The sequence below is a fragment of the Orcinus orca genome, chromosome 9, assembly GCF_937001465.1.
Source record: "Orcinus orca chromosome 9, mOrcOrc1.1, whole genome shotgun sequence".
NCBI classification, from domain to species: domain Eukaryota; kingdom Metazoa; phylum Chordata; class Mammalia; order Artiodactyla; family Delphinidae; genus Orcinus; species Orcinus orca.
The window spans coordinates 50,814,950-50,838,505 of NC_064567.1; the positions used below are offsets into that span (position 1 = coordinate 50,814,950).

Sequence of the window (23,556 nt, forward strand, 5' to 3'; positions counted from 1 at the left end):
CCTCTCCTGTGTGAAAAGCACTGGTCAGCATTCCCCCCAGAGAAATCCTGTATTTATTGCCCACACCTGTGATGTCTGTGGTCCCGCGGCCTCTGGTTAAATGACAGGGTGGAGTCCCCGGTGTGAGCGGATGGACCGCAGCTGCCACGCCCACTGGGTTTCTTTCTTGCTCCTGTTTGACAGGCGCCTCCCCCCGCCCCCGGTGTCCAGCCTTTCTCCGGAGGCATGGCAGCTCTGAGGTGGCCTTGGGAGACTTTGCTTTCTGCCTCTCCGGATGTACTGCCCCCTCTCTCATCACCGGAAAATAAACGATGCTGGTTGTCACCTGTTTGCTCCTCAGCCGCCAGCTGTGCGAGAGGCGAAAATTCACACTGCATCAGTCTCCCCTGAGGTACGAGGCCACTCACGGGCGTTTTTCTTTTTCAGAACAATAAATCTGAAGAATTCAGTGCTGCAGCAGGTGCTGGAGAGGAAGAATGAGGTCCTGTGTGTCCTGACACAGAAGATAGTGACGACGCGGAAGTGTGTGATATCCGAGCACGTCCAGATCGAGGAGAAGTGCGGTGGCATGGTGGGGATCCAGACCAAGACCGTGCAGGTGCGCTCCCAGCGGGTGGAGGTTCCGGGTCAGAGGCCACGGGGGCCTCGGTCAGGGGCCTCTTCGGGTGGGGTCTTCATTCGTCAGGATTCTTTCTGTAGTGAGTTAACAGAAATCCAACTCAAATTGGTTTAAACGAGAAAGAATTTATCGGCTCACGTAACTGAAACATCTGGGGTGATCTAGCTTCAGTCACCTCTGGATCCAGGCCAGGACTCAAGAGCAGGTTGTGGGCTGCCTTCCCTGGGGTAGATTCCCTCTCATATAAGCTTGTGGGGAGGCAGCTCCTGGCTTTCTTCCCACCTCATCCCCAGTGGAAAGAGTGCTTCAGGGCTAGCACTCACTGGACCCTCCCGGTCCGTGCTCATTCCTGAAGTAAACCCAAAGCCGGGGTGATAGGACACTTGGACGGGCCATGCAGGGTTGGATCAGGTGCTTTCCCAAAAGCAAATGGGTCAACTGAGCATTGGCTAGGTCGACGCACGGATGACCCCTAGAGCCCCTCAGAGCCAAGGGTCTCAGAATGATTCCTTTGCTTTAGCCGCCTTAAATCCCTAATGGATTGAGTTAGGGAAGGTGAAGATCTGTATATATGTCTTTATATACATACACAGATGCTTCTGGATTAAGTTACAGACAGTCTTACCAAGCTGATCCCTGAGCTTCAGTGGAACCGAACTGGCACAGCAGGCTGCAGCCCCAGACTGTGTCCCCTCCAGCTTGCCATGGTGCCCGATATTCTTTTCTTAGAGATTTACTTCTTGGGGTAACTTTCAAATTACACTAGAGGACCCAGAAAAGTTGTATTTAGGAGGTGGAGATACAGGTCCGGGGCTGGACTCTCCCTGGGGTGGGCAGGCCGGACAGAGTGATGAGGCCTGATGGGAGATGGCTTCAGCTGGCCCTGCTGATATTCCTATCCACGGTGACCCCCACCAAAGGCCTGGAGCCTGCCTGGGAGTCAGGAGACCAGCTGGCATCACACTGTGACCAGGATCAAGTTGCAAAAGATGTCTCTGATCTCCAGCATTTGGGCAACGAATAGCTTCTCACCTTCCTCCCCAGACCACGGTGGGCAAGGGTCGTATTTGTGACAGGGTTTGAAGGAGAGAGCTTTGGTGCCTGACTCGGCATTTCCTGCCCACCCTTCTGTCATCCTTGTGCCTCTCCCCTGGTTTTATCTGACTGCACCGTGTGCCATCCATGAGGTCCAGGAGGATGTGCTCGGGGGGTCTTGCTCTCAGCTAGGTTCTCCTAGTCGGGCTCTCTTACCACTGAGGATTTTCTGAGGATTTCAGAGTTGTTTCCATAATCCTCCACGAGGGAAATGGGAAGTTATCTTGTTTTCTGTCTTCTTTATTCAGCACCATAGACCTAACTTCATTGTATCCCAAACTGGGATCTCGCCTTTGTGCCACCAGGTTGGCCATTGACTTTGGAATACGTGTAGGACATCATGAGGCCGACAAGGATTAAATCCTGGCCCCTGCCCGCTGGTCCCTTTTTCTGCTCCATTCCATGGGCATTTCCCTGGCACTCTTTGTGCACAGGCACTAGGCTGGCCACATGGGGGCAGGAGAAACCTGGGGGAGCCTGAGCACACAGGTGGGAGCATGCGCCCTCGCCCACAGGTGTCAGCGACGGAGGATGGGAACATCATCAAGGACAGCAATGTGGTGCTGGAAATCCCGGCTCCCACCACCATCGCCTACGGTGTCATCGAGCTGTATGTGAGAGCAGACGGCCAGTTCGGTGAGTGTGCCTCAGCTCAGAGCTCTCTGGAGGCGGTTGAGCCATCGCAGAGGGACACCCCATCTTCCCCTGAGACACACACTTGTAGAGGATCCCCCGCTGCTCTGGGGATTGAGAAGAAAGAGATATCGGAAGAGTTTGGGGATGTCTCAAGACAAGTGAGACGGAGGGCCGCGGTGGGAGGGTGTTGGTGAGGGATGCCCAGATGTCGGTGTGGGGCGTGCTTCACCGACAGGGCACAGGGCGGAGAACGTGGGCTCTGCAGTTGGACAGACTGGGCATCGGCCCCAGCGCCACGGGGTCCTGTGAGGTCTCAGGCAGCTTGCTGAAGCCGCCTGGGCCTCAGCTTCCCGTGTCTGGGAGGGGCAAGGCATTCCCTCACAGGGCTGCGGTGAGGACCAGGGTAGATGAGCTGTGTGAAGTGCCCAGTAGAGCGGTGGCTTAAGTACTCACCTTAGCTATTAATAATACTGTCATCGTTGTGATCATCTTACCTCCCGTCCCTGTAGGGAGCCCACAGAGCTGCATTTGACCTTGCTGTCTGATCAGCAGTGTGTTCAAAGCCAGGAGGTCACTGCATCACTTGAAGAAAATAGGGTTTTACAGTTGGTGTGGCTTGTCTTAGATACTCACGGCTCTTCCCTCACACTCTTGCCAGGAAAAGGTTGTGTCAAACCGAAGAAAAGTGTCTGACTGCTTTTTGGGGACATGAATTAATATATGTAACATCATAAATAATTCACTTTTTTAGGTATGATCACATTGTCGTGGTTATGCTTATGAAAAGCGTCATCTTCGTTTTTAGAGATTTACAGTGAACTCTTCACAGATGAAATGGAAATATGTCTGTGGTTTGCTTCAAGCACGATGGCGGAGAGTGAGGTGTGTGTGGTGGGTAGAGGTGGGGGAGGTCATCACAGCCGGTCGATGCGTGTGCGGAGGCTCCCTGTACTACTCTGTCCCTGTGCACTTTCGATTCTCCATGATGAGAACATTGTAAAAGGGTGCCGTGACGGGCCATACATGTCTGTGGCTGCCTCCTGCCCTTCCCCCAGTTGTTTTCTGTCAGGTGGCGGGGACCAGGCCAGGGATGCGGGTGTCTTCCGGGAGTCAGCCTTCTGCTCACTCGGCCACGCGAGGTACCACCGTTCAGCTACAACCGTGGGCGCTCGGAATGCTGACTGTCCTATGGGACAGTGGACAAGCCCGCGGATGTGTAAGGGACGTGAAGGGCAATCACCGACCCTCCCTCTCGTTTCGCATGTAGAGCAGCCTGTGTTTCGGGGGGGAGACAAGAAGCGAAGGTGCCAGTTGTAGGAAGTTGGTCTAGGGGTGGGCCAGGGACGCATGGGATACCAGGAATACCAAGAATCGCGACCAGCAAGCATCCTTTAGGTCTAAGCTTCCAAATTTGTGTCATCCTGGGCACGATGATGATTCTTTCTCTTTGAAAGACTATCCATCCACTGAACAAACTGCCTATTAGATGATTAAGTTGCCCCCCCCAGCTTTTGTCATCAGCGTGTGATAAGCTGTGTGACCACGTGGGCATGTGTGACTCCAGCCCAGGCTGCTGAGGCCTTGGTTATCCTGTCCAGATGGATTGGTGGTGGAGGTGTTGCTTTTGTCAGGCTCTTTGGAAGCTTGGCCCGCACCGAGGATGCCCATGAGTGCTCTGGGGACCCTTTGGTGGCTGGGGGCCAGGCTGGGGCTGCCATTCCAGGCTTTGGGGCCCCCGGGAGCCCCTCCCTGTTTCTCCCAGGAGGTGGAGGTGCTCTGCCCTGCATGCAGCTCTCTTGGGGCACCTGTCGCTCCCACAGGGGGCGTCTGTTTTCTCAGATGGGGTTGGAAAGACAAAGCCTGCCTGGCGAGGCTCTCCTGTTTGCATTTCAGTTTCAAGCCTTCTATCTTGACTTGCTTCTGCTGTCTTGAAAATGAACTCTTTGTGCTGCTGAGCAGAGGTGCCCTGGGGAGTCCTCAGGGTTCCTCTGGCTCTCTTCCCACACCCTGGCCTAGGAAGCCCTTTCCTTTGCCCTCTCCTGCTGCTGCCTGCCCTGCCCGTGCAGCTTGGTGGTCAGGCCCTTGTTCGTGCGACACACTGCCTGATTCTTAAGCCAGTTCTGCTGCTTTTTCCCATCTCTTTTCTGTTGCTCTTCCTGCAGAACGTTCTGATCTGGCTTCATAAACAGCCCTACAGGGGCTGGAAGGGCCCTTAAGAGGCTGCTCGATCTCTCCTCCCACCTTCTGGGTGGGAGTACAGTTGACAAGGATCCTGGCTGTCTTCTGAAACTTCGAGAGGAGGCCACTCCCTCTGTGTCCCTTGGGGGAGGCATCTGTGAGCCCGTCCTTGACGAGGGGTTCGCTCAGCCACGATCCCTCCCTTTGCCAACAGACCCCCCCACACACCTCTTATGGCCAATCAGAAACATCATGTTATTGTCTTGAACTTTAGCCTTTGCTTTGTAGAATTAGGCATTTACCAGTGTGCTTTCAGCACGAACTTCTGATTGGGCACCTGTGGACGTGAACCTGTGCTTCCCACCCTCCCGGGTCTGTGCACTTCTCTGCAGGTCCAGAGGCCGACACCGACACCCCCCGCCTCGTTCCCATCACAGACTCTTAATTGGCTCCTCTGCTTTGAATCTTTCCCATCCTAACAGTGTAGCTGATGTGATTATTTAAAAATACACATTTGGGGCTTCCCTGGTGGCGCAGTGGTTGAGAGTCCGCCTGCCGATGCAGGGGACACGGGTTCGTGCCCCGGTCCGGGAGGATCCCACATGCCGCGGAGTGGCTGGGCCCGTGAGCCATGGCCGCTGAGCCTGCGTGTCCGGAGCCTGTGCTCCGCAACGGGAGAGGCCACAACAGTGAGAGGCCCACATACCGCAAAAAAAAAAATACACATTTGGTCACTTCACTCACCTGCTCAAACACCCTTCTGAGGCTCCCTTTGTCCCAAGATAAAGTCTGCCCTTCCAGGCACGTCGTGTCCAGCCTTGCTTCTCATCACCAGCACCTCCCAACGTAGTGACACAGCCAGCGTTAACCCACCGCCTGGGAACCCTCCACTCTCGCTTCTCGTGAGCCTCTGCAGTGTGCTCCCTTACTCTTGGCCCAGCTAATTCCTACCAGGCTTTTGGGGGCTACTTAGACACTGCTTCGTCCAAGAATCCTTTTCTGCTTCTTTCTCCACACCTGCCACTCTGCCATTCAGTGACCTGTCCGCCTCTTCCACTCATATCACACTTACTGTCAAGGCCTAGGTTGTGGTCCTGTTGAATCTCTGGCTCCTTGCAGTGCCTGATGCTGCAAAGAGTGAAGGAGTTGGCAGTGCCTTCAGGGGGGCTGTGCATATGTGTAAAGGAAGAGTGGTGCTGGGGTCTTGGACTCCCAGAATATGGTTGGGGGGCCCCACAGGGCTGTTGGCAGGATTTGAGGCTGTGTTAATGGTCATGGTCCTCGTCCTTGGGGAGCTTTCCCTGGGGGTCAGTTCACGCTTATCCACCTCGGTGCCTGGTGCATAGGGTGGAGCGAGCCAGGGGCATCCTGGATGACTAGGAGTGTGGGTGGGTCGTCGGTTGAGTGAACGAAAGCTTGTTTTCTTTGTCTTTAGACAGCCGTCCTGTCTTTATGATGTCATCAGTGTCCACAGCAATTGAAAACACGTGCTAATACCCATGCGTTTCACATGTCATGCAAGTACTAGGCTCAGCCACATTCTCATTCCATAGCCTGTACACAAATTATTGAATAGAAGCATAAAATGAACCCTCATTCTTTTTTAAACATTTTTATTGGAGTAGAGTTGATTACAATGTTGTGTTAGTTTCAGGTGTACAGCAAAGTGATTCAGTTATACATATATCCACTCTTTTAAATTCTTTTCCCATATAGGTCATTACAGAGTACTGAGTAGAGTTCCCTGTGCTATACAGCAGGTCCTTATTAGCTGTCTATTTTATATATAGTAGTGTGTATATGTTAATGCCAGTCTCCCAGTTTATCCCTCCCCTCTTTCCCCCTGGTAACCATAAGATTGTTTTCTACATCTCTATTTCAGTTTTGTAATCTTTCTAGATTCCACATATAAGCAATATCATATGATATTTGTTCTGTGACTTACTTCACTCAGTATGACAATCTCTAGGTCCATCCATGTTGCTGCAAATGGTATTATTTCATTATTTTTTATGGCTGAGTTATATTGCATTGTATATGTGTACCACATCTTCTTTATCCATTCCTCTGTTGATGGGCATTTAGGTTGCTTCCACATCTTGGCTATTGTAAGTAGTGCTGCAGTGAACATTGGAGTGCATGTATCTCTTTGATTTATGGTTTTCTCTGGGTGTATGCCCAGAAGTGCGATTGCTGGATCATATGGTAGTTCTATTTTTAGTTTTCTAAGGAACATCCATACTGTTCTCCATAGTGGCTGTATCAATTTACATTCCCACCAACAGTGCAAGAGGGTTCCCTTTGCTCCATACCCTCTCAGAATTTATTTTTGTAGATTTTTTGATGATGGCCATTCTGACTGGTGTGAGGTGATGCCTCATTGTAGTTTTGATTTGCATTTCTCTAATAATTAGCAATATTGAGCATCTTTTCTTGTGTTTTTTGGCCATCTGTCTTTGGAGAAATGTCTGTTTAGTTCTAATGCCTATTTTTTGATTGGATTGTTTTGTTGTTGAGTTGTATGAGCTATTTGTGTATTTTGGAGATTAATCCCTTGTTGGTCGCTGCATTTGCAAATATTTTCTCCCATCCTGGCGTTGTCTTTTCCTTTTGTTTATGGTTTCCTTTGCTGTGCAAAAGCTTTTGAGTTTAATTAGGTGCCATTTGTTTTCTTTTTGTTTTTATTTTCATTACTGTAGGAGGTGGGTCAGGAGAACCCTCATTCTTTTTTTTTTTTTTAACATCTTTATTGGAGTATAATTGCTTTACAATGGTATGTTAGTTTCTGCTTTATAACAAAGTGAATCAGTTATACATATACATATGTTCCCATATCTCTTCCCTCTTGCATCTCCCTCCCTCCCACCCTCCCTATCCCACCCCTCCAGGCGGTTCTTGTGCTATGCGGCTGCTTCCCACTAGCTATCTACCTTACATTTGGTAGTGTCCATGCCTCTTGCTTTGTCACAGCTTACCCTTCTCCCTCCCCATATCCTCAAGTCCATTCTCTAGTAGGTCTGCGTCTTTATTCCTGTCTTACCCCTAGGTTCTTCATGACATTTTTTTTCCTTAAATTCCATATATATGTGTTAGCATACGGTATTTGTCTTTCTCTTTCTGACTTACTTCACTCTGTATGAAAGACTCTAGGTCTATCCACCTCATTACAAATAGCTCAATTTCGTTTCTTTTTATGGCTGAGTAATATTCCATTGTATATATGTGCCACATCTTCTTTATTCATTCATCCGATGATGGACACTTAGGTTGTTTCCATCTCCGGGCTATTGTAAATAGAGCTGCAATGAACATTTTGGTACATGACTCTTTTTGAATTACGGTTTTCTCAGGTTATGTCCAGTAGTGGGATTGCTGGGTCATATGGTAGTTCTGTTTGTAGTTTTTTAAGGAACCTCCATACTGTTCTCCACAGTGGCTGTATCAATTTACATTCCCTCCAACAGTGCAAGAGGGAGAACCCTCATTCTTGAGTTCACACAATTTTTACTTAGCAAGGACACACGGTTGCCTTTTTTTTTTTTTTTTTTTGCAGTACGCGGGCCTCTCACTGCTGTGGCCTCTCCCATTGCGGAGCACAGGCTCCGGACGCACAGGCTCAGCGGCCATGGCTCACCGGCCCAGCCGCTCCGCGGCATGTGGGATCTTCCCGGACCAGGGCACCAACCCGTGTCCCCTGCATCGGCAGGCAGACTCTCAACCACCGCGCCACTAGGGAAGCCCCACACTGTTGCATTTTTACCTACAACTTAGTTACTTTAGTTGGGCCCTCAAATACGGAAATATTTAAGGGGATTTCTTTTTATAATTTTTAAAAACTTTTTATTATGGAAAATTACACACATGTTCAGAACTACAGATAGTAATATAGTGAACCCCATGTACCTACCATCCAGCTTCAATAACTAGGGCAGTGCATGTTTCATCTATAACTTTCCCACCTCTCTCCACCCCTAGTCAATTGTTTTGAAGCAAATTGTAGGCATTATATTATTTTGTCTATAACTATTGAAATATCTCTAAAAGATAAGGCTTTAAAAAAAAAGACTAGTCTCTTCATACAGATTCATATAGAATATATTCTTTTGTGTATGGATTTCCCTCTCAACACGTTTATAAGGTTCGTTCATATAACTGCAGAAAAGTTTATTAACGAAGAATAACTGACTCTCCAAGAGCCACGTAACCACTTGTGCACCTAAATATATTGTCAATAATTCTGTATCAGTTTAGTCAAATCAGATTTATCAAATTCCAATTTTCTCAGTTAAATATGGTGGGTTGTTTGTTGGAGTTGGTTTGTTCCAGTCAGGCTAAGGAAGTACTTCTGATGTTTGAAAGGTTGCTTCCTGCCTGTTCATGAGAACCTTATGTTAAGAACAACCATTTCTCCTGTATTTGTAGGAAGTGGCTGAGTTTTGGTCAAATAGCATAAGTGTAGGAAGCGGGTGTATGAGGAAGAGGGTGGACACGTCCCCCTGCCCTGCTTGATTTAGGTAAAGCCAGGTCTGGGATGTGCCAACAAGGCTGACCCTAATGCCCAGCTTGTCCTTTTCCCCCACATTACAGAATTCTGCCTCCTGCAAGGGAAGCACGGGGGCTTCGAGCACGAGAGGAGAAGTGACTCTGCCTTCCTGGACCTCCTGCCCTTACGAGAGTTTGCGTTCTGGGACACGCCAGATGCTGGGCAAGGGCTGCCTGCCTCGGATGGGCCACTGAGTGTTTTAAAACAAGGTATTGCCAGCAGGCTGGGGCGTGGTGAGCTGCTGGGTAATTGAGTGCCGTACCCCAGGAGGGGATGCGCCCTTCAGAAGCGGTGACTCCTTAGTGACTTCATGGAAAACATTTGAGGACAGACAGGACGGTGCCTGAATCAGTTCTAGTTCACTCATCAGGACTCACCCTGGTCAGATCTTAGGGAACCTCAGGTCTTGGATGGCCTGTTTTAAGGAAGGGGTAGGAGGCTGAGGAGGGGAAGAGTTAGGGGCCTAACATTTTCTTTCATCTGAACCACAGGAGTCTTGCTGACTACCAGGAAGAGCTAGTCAGCAGCAAGGAGCGAGAACCCAAGTTTTGCGTTTGTTTCATTTATTCCAGGCTTCATTGCCAAGACAGGCAGCGCTTCGTTAGCTTCGCAAAATGCTCTCTTGGAGGCCCTTATCCACGTGGCCTGAAGCCGTGAGATGCCAAGGCATCCCGCGAGGAGGAGGGCAGTACCTGTGACTTGCCTGCAGCAATTCCTTTCGCTCCCCACAGCATTTTGTGTTTTTTAAAAAAGTTTCTTGTAGGGGGTAGGGCAGGAATTAGTAGGAGTGCAGTATATAGTGGAAGAGGAGATGGGCAAGGAAAAAGAGAAAGCGAATAATTAAGAGCTTAGGGAAAAAGAGCTAGAACCAGCTCAGAATATCTCTGGCTTGGAGGGTTAGAGGAGAGACTCATCAGTGGGGCTTCAACGAGTCCCAAACCAGAATATAGATGCTTTTGTTTCTTTAGCAAAAATATCAATGTTGACAGAATTGGCAGTGAAGGTCCAATCTTAAGGCTTTCCCATCTCATGCAGGGCTGCAGGCCCCCTCACGGTAACTGGGTGTGATTTTCAGCTGCCACTTAAGCGATGTCAATGTCACAGGTTAGAATCACATCAGCAGTGGTGCTACAGCCTTGAACTGCACTACAGGAAGTGACACGACAGGCTGAGCTTTCTTATAATTTCCTTACCCACCAGTCCACCCTGTCAGTTGGTCATTCCAGTCAGCCTGGCATGGAGAGGGGAGGCTGGGTAGTTTAGGCAGGAGTAGGGTGGGCACCCGCCTCTGTGCACTTGGACCCTAGACCAGCCAGGACGGCCCTTCTCTCCAGACTGGGGCTGGCGAGGAACTAATTGTGTTTACAGAGCAGTTTTTGAGTATAACTGTTGTCTGGAATTTGACATCAGCGGAGGGTGCATTTATATATTGGTCTGCATCCCTGTATAGGAAAGCTTTGGTTTATCAAATCTTGTTTTTAAATTCCCACTGGGCTTAAGTCACTAGAAACTTTTGACTGTCTTAAAATGAAAACGGAAGATTTTAAGGGGAGCGGCTCAAGCATCCTGAAGAGGACGTTAGTAATCCAGCTGGGATTCTAACCCATTCTCCAGGATGGGTGAAGAAGAATGGAGAAAGTGGAATATCTGTGTTTGCCCAGTGAAAATTGTGCCAGCCCCTTGAAAAGCATGCATTTAATATTAAAGGATACAAAATCTGTAGTGTATTAGAAAGATATGAAAAAGAATGTATTTTGGAATTTGCACGATGACTCTGAAGGTTTGTAAAAGTCCTGATGTTCAGTAATTCAGCCTCGATAATTTAATAATTCTAAATGACTTTTCCAGAAAATAACTGATTAGACTTAATGTTTAGTGAGTCAGCGGGAAACTAAAGTCTGAAACAAAACCCGGCTTCCCTCTTCTCTGTTTTTTTGTCTCTTTCTGTCTCCCCTCCCTCTCTTCCCTTCCCTCCTTCTTTCTTCCTTTAGTAGTTTGACTGGTTAGTAAAAAACATGCAGGGTGGTATTTAACGCGTCCTTTATTTCTGAGTTCCAAGACTGCAGCTGGAAGTGTTTATGAAAGAACAGAGGACAATTAGCTATAAAAAGCAAGTTACTGGTCCTTCTTCTGAGATAAGTCACGAGACTGGGTATGTTCTGCTGCTTTCACAGCCCCTCTGTTCTTGGAGAGGAATTTCCATCCCTTTGTGGAACTGCCAGAGCAGCAACAGAGAGCTCTGAATGACGTCCTCCAGGCGGTCCTGTTTGATGAAGAATTACTCTTGGTTCTGGAGCAAGTGGTAAGACCGGAGACATCTCAAGGTAGTGTCTTCGCATGGTTTTCTGGAGATGTGGATGGGCTAGATCTCTTGGGATAAGGCCTTGAGCTGGGATAAAATGGTGTTTAAAATTTCCCCACCTCCTTTTAACCCTAAAGCTTCTTTTTTTTCTTATTCCCAGGTCCTTAGTTTTCTAACTGCAGAAAGGTAGTCGATGTGAATAGAAGGGTGTATTAGTTTCCTAGGGCTGCTGTAACAAATGACCACAAACTCCAATTTACTCTCTTACAATTCTGGAGGCCACAAGTCTAAAGTCAAGGTGTCATTAGGGCCATGCTTCCCCACAGGCTCTAGGAGAGAATCCTTTTTTGCCTCCTCCAGCTTCTGGTGGCTCCTGGCATTCCTTGGCTTGTGGCCACATTGCTCAAATCTCTACTCTGTCTTCACATGGCCATCTCCTTTCCTGTCTCTTAAAGGACACCCACCATTGGATTCAGGGCCCACCCCAATCCAGGATGATCTCGAGATCCCTACCTAAATTACATCTGCAAGGATGCCAGATAAGGTCTCATTCTGAAGCTCCAGGTGGACCTATATTTGGAGGACCACTCTCCATCTCACTACAAGGCTTGTGTGTCATGGGGCAGAGGCCTATGTTGTGCCCAGCTTGGCCTGTGGCTTTACTAGATCTGTCTCTCTTCTCTTCCCTGCCCGCCCCCCCATCTCTCCCTACAGTGTGAGGACATAGTCAGCAGCCTGTCACCCTCATTGGCGGTGCTGGGGAAGCTGAAGCCTTCACAGCAGCGGGACCTCGTGGCCTTCCTGCGGCTAGTGGGGTACAGTGTGCAGGGCGAGTGTCCAGGCCCAGAGGATGTGGTCCACAACCAGAAACTCCTTTCTACGGCCTACTTCTTGGTCAGTGCGCTAGCAGGTATGGAAAAAAAAAGGGGGAAGAAATGCTGTTGCCTTGAAATTACTTTGCTTACTTTGTGGACGATTTGGTACATAAGGTTCCCTCCCTTTCGAGCGGTGCAGGGATGATAGGCAGTGGAAGACTGAGGAAGTTAACAGGATTGCCGTGAAGTCACGGACTTGAGTATGAAGGAGGCCTGTCTGCTGCCAGCCTCCTCCAGTGTCTTGGAGAGAGGGCTTCCCTTTCCTCCCCCAGCGAGGGCTGTCTGTGGGCACACGCCCCCACCAACACAGGAAATCAGTTTCCCCAGACACAGCCGGTGATGCACACTCGTTGCCTGGCAACGCTGAGTGGCAGTGGCTTGCATTTGGCACCTGCTCTCTCCCCCAGTGTCTCGTTCCTTCTGATCCTCTTGTTCCTCTTTGCAAACTTACGGCTCTACCCCAAGTGCAGCATTGTGGCCATTAGGGCAGGGAGGCTGCAGAGAGCATCCCAATGCACTAGGTTGCTGGGCCCAGCAGCTCCACAACTTCCACATGCATCCTGGCCATCCAATTATTATTGAGCAGTGGACGCCGCCCTGACACTTCTTTGCCAGCTCCCATCCGGAACGCACCTTGCCAGAGGGTCTGTGGTACCACAAGGTGGTCATCCTGTATGAGGAAGCTGGGCTTTCACTTCCTTCTCAGAAAGGCAAGACCTGGCAAGGCAGCCCAGTCTTAGTCCCCACAACTTCCCTTCAAGGTGACGTTAGTCAGGGCACTGGGCTCCTGATACATTCAGAGTTCCTCCCCAGCACCACAGGGGAACAAAGGCCCAGGAGTCTCCAGTCTTTAAACAATTAATCAGAGCAAATGCCTCTCCCAGCTCCATATGCCAATGAATGTACGCTCTATGCCTTATTCCAAGTCATGGGTAAACATTTTGACTGGGATAGGACATAAGACAGAGCCCTGTGGAACTCCACTGGAGACCTTTTTCCCAGCGTTAATTGGTATATCAGAGAGTTTAATTACTGGCATTCTATCAGGAGCTAATCTACAGGCCAGAGTTCTCTAGCTTGCGAGAAGCCCTTTCTTCACATACCCTATTACTTACTGAAATTTTTTTTAAACATCTTTATTGGAGTATAATTGCTTTACAATGGTGTGTTAGTTTCTGCTTTATAACAGTGAATCAGTTATACATATACATATGTTCCCATATCTCTTCCCTCTTGCGTCTCCCTCCCTCCCACCCTCCCTATCCCACCCCTCTAGGTGGTCACAAAGCACCGAGCTGATCTCCCTGTGCTATGCAGCTACGTCCCACTAGCTATCTATTTTAATCTCAATAGGCTGGACGATTGATGTCAAATATGTAACACATGGCCAACACTGTGAATGCACCACAGTCCCCTTTTTCCTGAGCCTGGACACAGCCTCAAATTCTCTGCAGCCTTGCACACAGGCAGCCACTTGGGGTTGGCACATAACGTGAGACTTAACCTGCTGTGTCTGAGCTGGAAGCTCAGGGATAGTGAGATGTTTAAGTGCAGCTGAAAATATCTGCAGCCTGTTTCTAAACCAGCGGTGCTCTTCTGCATTTTTCTGAACTGAGATCTCATTTATGTGTTGGTCACTGTGGAGGTCAGATTGGTGTACGCTCTTTCACTAATGCTCTTGTTTATTCTTGGCCCTTCTGAGTTGACCTTTTCCTCCTACAACAGTCTTCTCTTCTCAGAATCTGGGAAAGGTGCTAGAACAGGAAATGGCCCCTTTTTGAGGCCTGTTTCCAGCTTTCTAAGTAATAACACTAGTTTTTTCTATAGCATTTACTTTTTTAAAAAAACAACTGAGATATAATTGACACGTATATACATTAATTTCAGGTGTACAACAAAATGATTCGATATTTGTATATATGTCTCATTAACTATGTATGCATCACCATACATAGTTAAAAGTTTTCATCACAAGAAAAATAAACTTTATAAGATTTACTCTTAGCAACTCTCAAATATACAGTATTGTTAACTCTAGTCACCATCCTGCACATTACATACCCGTGACATATTTTATAGCTGGAAGTCTGTACTTTTTAACCGTCTTCACCCATTTTACCCACCCATATACATTTTACCCACCCCCACACACACCCCTCCCAATCTGCTCTATGAGCCCTTTTTTATTTTAAGACTCCGTATATAAGTGAGATCATACGTTGTCTTTCTCTGTCTGACTTATCTCACTTAGCATAATGTTCTCAAGGTCCATCCATGGTGTCACAAATGGCAAGATTTCTTTTTTTAACTGATTAATAATATTCCTCTGTGTGTGTACCACATATTCTTTATCCATTCATCCATTGGTGGACACTTAGGTTGCTTCCCTATCTTAGCTTTTGTAAGTAATGCTGCAGTGAACATGGGGGTGCATCTTTTCAAGTCAGTGTTTTCGTTTTCTTTGGATAAATACCTAGGAGTGGAATTGCTGGATCCAATTATGGTAGTAAGACTTAATTTTTTGAGTAGCCTTAAAAAGTTCTCACCAACAGTGCACAAGCGTTCCCTTTTTTCACATCCTTGCCAACACTTGTTATTTCCTGTCTTTTTGATAATAGCCATCCTAACAGATGTGAGGTCATACCTCACTGTGGTTTTGATTTTAATTTCCCTGATGATGAGTGATGTTGAGTACCTTTTCATGTACCTATTAGCCATCTGTGTGTCTTCTTTGGAAAACTGTCTATTCAGATGTTCTGCCCTTTTTTTAAAAATTTTTAAAATTTATTATTTATTCATTTATTTTTGGCTGCGTTGGGTCTTCATTGCTGCACGCAGGCTTTCTCTAGCTGTGGCGAGTGGGCTTCTCATTGCAGTGGTTTCTCTTGTCGTGGAACACGGGCTCTAGGGTGTGCAGACTTCAGTAGTTGTGGCACACGGGCTCAGTAGTTGTGGCGCATGGGCTTAGCTGCTCCGTGACATGTGGGATCTTCCTGGACCAGAGCTCGAACCCGTGTCCCCTGCACTGGCAGGCAGATTCTACTGTGCTGCCAGGGAAGCCCCTTCTGCCCATTTTTAAATTGGATTTTTTTTTTGCTATTGAGTTGTATGAGTTCTTTATATGTTTTGGATATTAACCCCTTATCAGATATATGATTTGCAAGTATTTCTTTCCCCATCAATAGGCTGCCTTTTCATTTTGTTGATGATTTCCTTTGCTGTGCAGATCTTTAGTTTGATGTAGTTTCACTTGTTTATTTTTGCTTTTGTTGCCATTGCCTTTGGTATGAAATCCAAAAAAATCATTGCCAAGACTGATGTCAAGGAGCTTATTTACTGCCTATGTTTTCTTCTAATTTTATGGTTTCAGGTCTTATGTTTAAATCTTTGATCCATTTTGAGTTAGTTTTTCTGTATGGTGTAAGATAGTGGTCCCGTTTTCCCAGCACCATTTATTGAAGACTGTTCTTTCTCCATTGTACATTCTTGGCTCCTTTGTTGTAAATTAATTGACAATATATGCATGGGATTATTTCTGGGCTCTCTATTTTGTTCCACTGATCGATGTGTCTGTTTCTATGCCAATACAATACTATTTTGATTAATGTAGCTTTATAATATAATTTGAAATCAGGGCGTGTGATATCTCCAGCTTTGTTCTTCTTTCTCAAGATTGCTTTGGCTCTTCAGAATCTTTTACAGTTTTAAACAAATTTTATAATTGTTTGTTCTATTTCTGTGAAAAATGCCATTGGAATTCTGATAGCGGTTGCACTGAATCTGTAGCTTGGGTAGTATGAACATTGTAGCAGTATTCTCCCAATTCATGAACATGAAATATCTTTCCAGTTATTTGTGTCTTCTTCAACTTCTTTCATCAGTGTCCTATAGTTTTCAGTGTACAGGTCTTTTACCTCTACGGTTAAATTGATTCCAAGGTATTTTATTCTTTTTGATGCAGTTGTAAATCGGATTGTTTTCTTAATTTCCTTTTCTGATAGTTTGTTATTAGTGTATAGAAATGCAACAGATTTTTGTATTTTGATTTTGATACTGCAACTTTACTGACTTTATTCGTGCTAACAGTTTTTTGTTATTTAGGGTTTTTTCTATATATAGTATCATGTCATGTGCAAATAGGGATAGCTTTACTTCTTCCTTTCCGATTTGGATGCCTTTTGTTTCCTCTTCTTGCTTAACTGTTCTGGCCAGGACTTCCAATACTATGTTGAATAAAAGTGGTGAGTGGGCTTCCTTGTCTTGTTTCTGACCTTAGAGGAAAAGCTTTCAGTTTTTTACCACTGAGTATGATGTTAGCTGTGGACTTGTCATATCTGACCTTTATTATGTTGAGATATGTTCCCTCTTTACCCACTTTGTTGAGAGTTTTTATCATAAATGGATGATGAGTTTTGTCAAGTGCTTTTTCTGTGTTTATTGAGATGATCATATGATTTTTATCCTTCCTTTTGTTAATATGGTGTATCACATTGATTTGCAGATGTTGAACTGTCCTTGCATCTCTGGACTAAAATCCCATTTGATCATGATGTATGATTCTTTTAATGTATTGTTGAATTTGGTTTGCTAATATTTTGTTGAGGATTTTTGCATCTACGTTCATCAGGGATGTTGGTCTGTAATTTTCTTGTGGTGTCCTTGTCTGATTTTGGTATCAGGGTAATGCTGGCCTCATTATAAAATAAGTTTGGAAGTGTTCCTTCCTCTTATTTTTTGGAAGAATTTGAGAAGGATTGGTTTCAATTCTTTAAATGTATGCAGAATTCACCAGTGAAGCCATCCTGGTCCTTGACTTTCGTTTGTTGGGAGATTTTTGATTACTGATTCAGTCTACTTAGAAAATCCGAAAAGACTGATTACTACTATTTCTTCCTGATTCAGTCCTGGCGGATTGTATGCTTCTAGGAATTTATTAATTTCTTCTAGGTTGTCCAATGTTTTGGTATATAATTATTCATAGTACCCTCCTATGATCTCTTGTATTTCTGGGGTATCAGTTGTAACATCTCCACTTTCATTTCTGATTTTTTTATTTTTTTTTTAACATATTTATTAGAGTATAATTGCTTTACAATGTTGTTAGTTTCTGCTCTATAACAAAGTGGATCAGCTATATGTACACATATATCCCCATATCCCTTCCCTCTTGCATCTCCCTCCCACCCTCCCTATCCCACCCCTCTAGGTGGTCACAAAGCACTGAGCTGATCTCCCTGTGCTATGCGGCTGCTTCCCACTAGCTATCTGTTTTACATTCTTTTTTTTCTTGGCAAGTCTAGCTAAAGGTTTGTTAGTTTTCTTTATCTTTTCAAAGAACCAGCTATTAGTTTCATTGATTTTTTTTTCTCTTATCAGTCTGCATTTCATTTAATTTCCACTCTGATCTTTATTATTTCCTTCCTTCTACTAACTCTGGGTTTCATTTGTTCTGTTTTTTTGAGGTATAAAGTTAGGTTGTTTGAGATTTTTCTTATTTCCTAAGGTAGCCATTTATTGCTGTGAGCTTTCCTCTTAGAACTGGCTTTGCTACATCCCATACATTTTGATATGTTGTATTTCCATTTTCATTTGTCTAAACGTATTTTTTATTTTTCTATTGATTTCTTCTTTGACATATTGTTCAGTAGCACATTGTTTAATCTCCACATATTTTGACTTTTCCAGTTTTCTTGTAATTGATTTCTACTTTTATACCATTGTGGTTGGGAAAAATGCTTGATATGATTTCAGTCTTCTTAAATTTATTAAGACTTGTTTTGTGGCCTGTAAAATATGACCTATCCTGGAGAATGTTCCATGTGTGCTTGAGAAGAATGTATGCTCTTTTCCTTTTGTATGGAATGTGCTCCATATATCTGTTAAATCCATCTGATCTAATGTGTCATTTAAGGCCACTATTTCTTAATGGTTTTCTCTCTGGATGATCTATCCATTGATCAAAGTGGAGTATTAAAGTCCCCTACTCTTATTGTATTGCTATTTCTCTTTTTAGGTCTGTTATATTTTCTTTATATATTTAGGTGCTCTTATGTTGGGTGCATAAATATTTAAAAGTGTTATATCCTCTTGTTGGATTGACCCCTTTATCATTATGTAATGCCCTTCTTTGTCTATTACAGTCTTAATTTTAAGTCTATTTACTGCAGATATAAAGAAAGCCTATATAACCCTAGCTTTCTTTTGGTTTCTGTTTGCATGGAATATGTTTCCATCCCTTCATTTTCAGTCTGTGTATGTCCTTGCATCTGAAATGAGTCTCCTATAGGCAACATAATGGTCTTTTTAAAAAAAAGAAATTTATCCATTCAGCTACTCCATCTTTTGACTGGAGAACTTAGTCCAATTACATTTAAAGTTATTACTGATAGATATGTACTTATTGCCATTTTATTAATTACTCTGTGGCTCTTTGGTAGTTCTTTGTTCCTTTCTTCTCTTGCTCTCCTCCTTTGTGATTTGATGATTTTCTCTAGTGGTATGCTTAGATTGCTTTCTCTTTACTCTTTTGTGTATCTGCTATAGGCTTTTAATTTGTGGTTACCATGAGGACTACATACCAACTTAAAATAGACGGTTATAAATACCTGTTGGTAACAACTTAAGTTTGAACGCATTCTAAGGCTCTACTTTTTTACTCTCCCCCTCCTGCCATTTTATGGTTTTGATGTCACAAATTATATCTTTTTATCTTGCATATCCCTTAACAAATTATTGTAGTTATAGTTATTTTTTTACTAATTTTGTCTTTTAATCTCGTACTAGTTTTGTGATTAATCTACCCTTACAACATTATTCTGAAGTTTACTATATATTTACCTTTACCAGTGAGATTTATATTTTCATATGTTTTCCTATTACTACTCTTTCATTTCAGCTTAAACAAGTTCCTTTTACATTTCTTGTAAGGCTCGTCTAGTGGTGATGAATTCCTTCAGCTTTTGCTTGTCTGGAAAATTCTCTCCCCTACAATTCTGAATGACAACTTTGTCAGGTAGTCTTGGTTGCAAGTTTTTTTCGTTCGGTACTTTCACTATATCATACCACTCCCTTCTCGGCTGCAAAGTTTCTGCTGAGAAATCTAATCTGCTGATAGCCATGTAGGTGGGGTTCCCTTGTGTGTAACAAGTTGTTTTTCTCTTGCTGCTTTTAAGATTCTCTCCTTGTCTTTAACTTTTGACATTTTAATATGTTGTGGTGTGGGTCTCTTTGGGTTCCTCTTACTTGGAACCTCCAGTCTGGGTTTCCTGGGTCTGAGTGTCTGTTTCCTTCCCCAGGTTAGGGAAGTTTTCAGCCCCTTTCTCTCTTCTTCTGGGATCCCTATAGTGCAAATGTTGGTCTGCTTGATGTTGTAGCATAGTTTCTTAAGCTGTGTTCACTTTTTTTTCACTTTTTTCTTTTTGCTGCTCTGATTGGGTGAGTTTCATTGCCTTGTCTTTGAATTCAATGATTATCTGCTTCATCTAGTCTGTGGTTGAACCCCTCTAGTGTCTGTTTTGGTTCATTTATTGTATTCTTCATCTCTGTGACTTCTATTTGGTCCTTTCCTATATTTTCTCTTTCTTTGTTGAAGTTCTCACTGTGTTCATCCATTCTTCCCCCAAGCTTATTAAGCATTTTTAACTCTTTAGCAGGCAAATAAATCACTTATATGCTTTTCATTCAGGACCTTTTCTGAGCTTTTATCTTGTTCCTCTGTTTGGAACATATTTCTCTGTTTCTTCATTTTCCTTGACACTCTGTGTTTGTTTCCATGCAGAAGGTAAAGCACGTGAGGGAGTGGTCTCATGTAAGAGAGGACTTTATTCAACCTCACCCTAGCTCTTTGTTGTCTCTCAAACCTTTGTGATTGTCCAAGCAGCCTGTTTTTAGTGGCTCCCAATAGTTGAGGGTTGGTCAACACCTGTCAGTGCCCCAAAGAGGATCTCAGTCAGCACCTAGATTTAGGCTGATTACAAGCCAGACCTTCAGGCAGCAGCTTTTAAAGTATACAAGTATATACAGACCACAGTGTAAATCCTGCTAGCCAGTAGAGCCAGGTGACCTAGAAGTGTCACTGGGTGGCAGTCACAGAAATCACAAGCCAGACGATTGTATAAGCTCCTTTCCAGGAGATACCAGCAACCTGGAATGAGGCAGATGGAGAGCACAAAGGTAGCATCCATTGGCCTCTGTTCCGAGAGCAGACCCCTAGACGTATGTCAAACCAGAAGCTTGCCCCTCAGGCCGAGCAACTGGGCCTCTTTCACAGAAAGACTAGGGGTGTGTTTCAGTTTGCTGTCTGACAGTGCTTTGGGGGTGGTAGCTGGGCAAGAACAGTCTGATTGTTACAGTCCCGAGGGACCCAGGAATGCAAGCCCTGCTGGCCATGAGAGCCAGACGATCAAGGGGCGTTTCCTAGGTGGCAGCCACAAAAACAAGGGCACCAGAGATGTGTCATAGCCCTTCTCTGGGAAATATTGGTGCTTTGAAGTGTGGCAGAGGGAGGGTGCAAAGATGGTGTCTGATGGCCTCGGTCCCCAGAGAGTACACCAGCAGGTCCCTAGGTGCGTGTTAAATTACATGCCTACCCCCAGGCCGATGCTTTATGATAACAAATAAGCCTCTTTCATAGAGAGTGTGGGGGTTTTTCAAACAGCTGCTTCTGTGCTGGGTCCTAGGGGTGGGTAAGTCCTGTGCAAGCCCTTTAAGAATGATTTCTCAGTTCACTATAGGCATATGGGTTTGTTTTCCTTGTTCACCTGATGTATGGGAGTTGCTCAGGTAGTTTGGGGTTTCTTCAGAGGAAACTGTCCCATATGTTGCTGTAGATTCAGTTTGTCTGTGGAGGGAGGTGAGTTCCGGATCTTCTTATGGTGCCATCTTGAACCGCCCTCCCCGTTTGTTTAAAGCACTTCAGTCTCAGCATCTAGCCCATCTCCTGGAACACTTCCCCTACTATTTTGTGACCTTAAGCATGAACTTCCCAGGTTTCATTTGTAAAATAGTTAGAATATGAAAGATCAAAAGAAATCATTTCAATTCCAGAAACAATGAAGAAGCCTCTACTGTGTTTTAGGCACTGCTAGATGCTGAGGTAGGAGGAAATCATCATTCCCACCCTCAAGGGAACTACAGTCAAGCAGTGAAATTAGGTGGTAAGCGCTGTAAAGTAGAGCTGTGTCCCTAGCACCATGCTCAAGGTCGTGAGTGACCACTGAGTAACACGGAAGTAAAGCATTTCTAAGAATAAGGGATGATGACGATTACATGGGACTTGGGAGTCACCTGAGAAGTGAGGAATGGACACATGAACGGGTGAGATGACTTGTGATGGTAGCTCAGCCAGGACATCCTGTCCCAGGGGGCTTTGTCCCGGCCCTTCACAGTCCTGTGGATCTTTCCACAAGGCCCCATACCTTTACCATCTTCATCTTCCTGATTTGGGAGCCGGGCCTCCTTGAGGATCTGTTGAAAACGGTGGAGACTCTCTGGAGACAAAAGCACATTTAAACGCCATTTAGGGAGTTCTCTGGCAGGCTCGGACCTCGGGGCTGCCCCATGCCCCTAGCAGCCTTCTGCTCTTGGGAGAAGGCTGTGTTTCGTTGTGCTCTCTTGGGCCACAGCCTCAGCGACACACTGCCATTTATATAAATAAGGCTTCTAATTAGTGCAGGAGATGGGGGTGTTCATGAGTGTTCCCTGCGCCAGATGATGGAGCAGACGATTCTTTTCTCTTTTGCCTTTTCAGTGCAAAGGTTGTATCCCAAGGGATTGGGTCCTTTTAGCAACTGCATCTGTTCTACCTTGGGAGGTATTTAAAACTGGTTTTGACTAACACTGATCTGGATTTCCTTTTCCTGGGGCTTGGCAGGACCCTTCTGCGGCAGCCCCCAGCCTTATACAGCTCTGTGCCAATGCTCTCTGCCACTGGTACCCTTGTGTTGAGCTAGCTGTGGGCCAGGGGGCCCTGCACAGTCCTGGGCTCAAGAGGTCTGCTGTGCCACCCCTTGACTAGACCACATTGTATCTTTCTCCCCCAAATGATTAGTGACCTAGGTATAACCCTTTATAGTTTACATAGTTCTCTGACATAGGCAGAAAAAAAGAAAATCTATAGTATGCAAATGAGGAACCTTGCTGAGAGAGGTATACCCAAGGTCGCTCCCAAATATTTAGTGGTGCTCAAACATAGCTCTTCTGTCACCAAACCCCAGGTTCTTTCTACTTTTCTATGCTGATTCACTTTTCCCTGAGTCTGTACCGTTCTTTCTGATTGGCAAATTGCATGTAAGAAATATCCTCTGGTGAACACAGAGCTAGTTACCTGGTCCCTACATCTATTTTCTAAAAGGCCTTTGCTGCCAGTTTAGCCCCATTCATTCATTTATTCTACAATTACTGAGCATATCCTCTGCCTGACTGGTAGAGGATATATAAATTAGGTACAGCTCGGGGGCTGGCTCTGTTTCCTTGGGTGCTTTTTGATGGTGACTGATTTTTTTTTTTTTTTTCTCCTGCAGAAATGCCAGATAACGCAGCAGGTCTGCTGGGCACTTGTTGTAAGCTCCAGATTATTCCTACACTGTGCCATCTGGTAAGAACCTCCCAGAGAGGACCTGGGGATGGGCAGGAACAGGGAAGTGATGAGGAGATGGACACCTAACAGCTGATAAAACTCGCTAGGCTTTCTCATCCACAACAGCCCTTCAAAATAGGTTAAAACAGGTATTATTAATCTCTCTCTTTTTTACACCCTGCCCACGTCACACACCCCATAGGAAGGCTAAGGCTCAGAGGGAAAGGAGTTATTTGAAGAACTTGCTAGCAGGGCTAGGACTCAAACCTTATATTTATACTCCAAATCTCATGATTTTTGCATTTTTTGGAGAGAATTTTGGCCAAGGCTTGGTGCAGTGTTGCAGGGAAGGGGCCTGACACCACAGTGTTTGCAATGGCAGTTCTGTGGCTGGACCAGTTTGATTCAGCTCTGCATCAAATTCAACGGGAGGTATTCAAGAGGACTGCTTTGTCTCAGGGAGACATTTCATTTTCTCCTAGGAATATCATTAGCTTCATGCCCTCAGGAAATGCCATGGCAAGAGCAAGAGCTAGGTAATGATGAGCTTAGCCCTGAAAGTCAAGGTTAAGCTTTTCCTTTTTAAATTACAAACTGGGTCATCAATAGAAGGGACCATCAGTAGGCTGGGGCAGCTCCTCTGTTGTAGCTTCTGCAGGTGTTGCTCAGCCTAGGGCAGAGAAGCAGAGGATACCCGGCTATGTTATTTTGAGGCCTGCTTACTAAGGGCTG

General features: G+C 45.4%; 1 protein-coding gene across 4 annotated transcripts in view; it reads left to right on the top strand.

Moving 5' to 3' along the window:
- Positions 1-23,556, top strand: part of GSDME (gasdermin E) — a 141,172-nt gene that overhangs the window by 83,676 nt on the left and 33,940 nt on the right. For all 4 annotated transcript variants that reach the window (XM_049714766.1, XM_049714768.1, XM_049714765.1 and 1 more), the window contains exons 4-9: positions 427-598; positions 2,230-2,350; positions 9,116-9,280; positions 11,246-11,373; positions 12,088-12,283; positions 22,769-22,842. In XM_049714766.1, the coding sequence (XP_049570723.1) occupies positions 427-598; positions 2,230-2,350; positions 9,116-9,280; positions 11,246-11,373; positions 12,088-12,283; positions 22,769-22,842 (856 nt within the window). The remainder of the gene's footprint in view (positions 1-426; positions 599-2,229; positions 2,351-9,115; positions 9,281-11,245; positions 11,374-12,087; positions 12,284-22,768; positions 22,843-23,556) is intronic.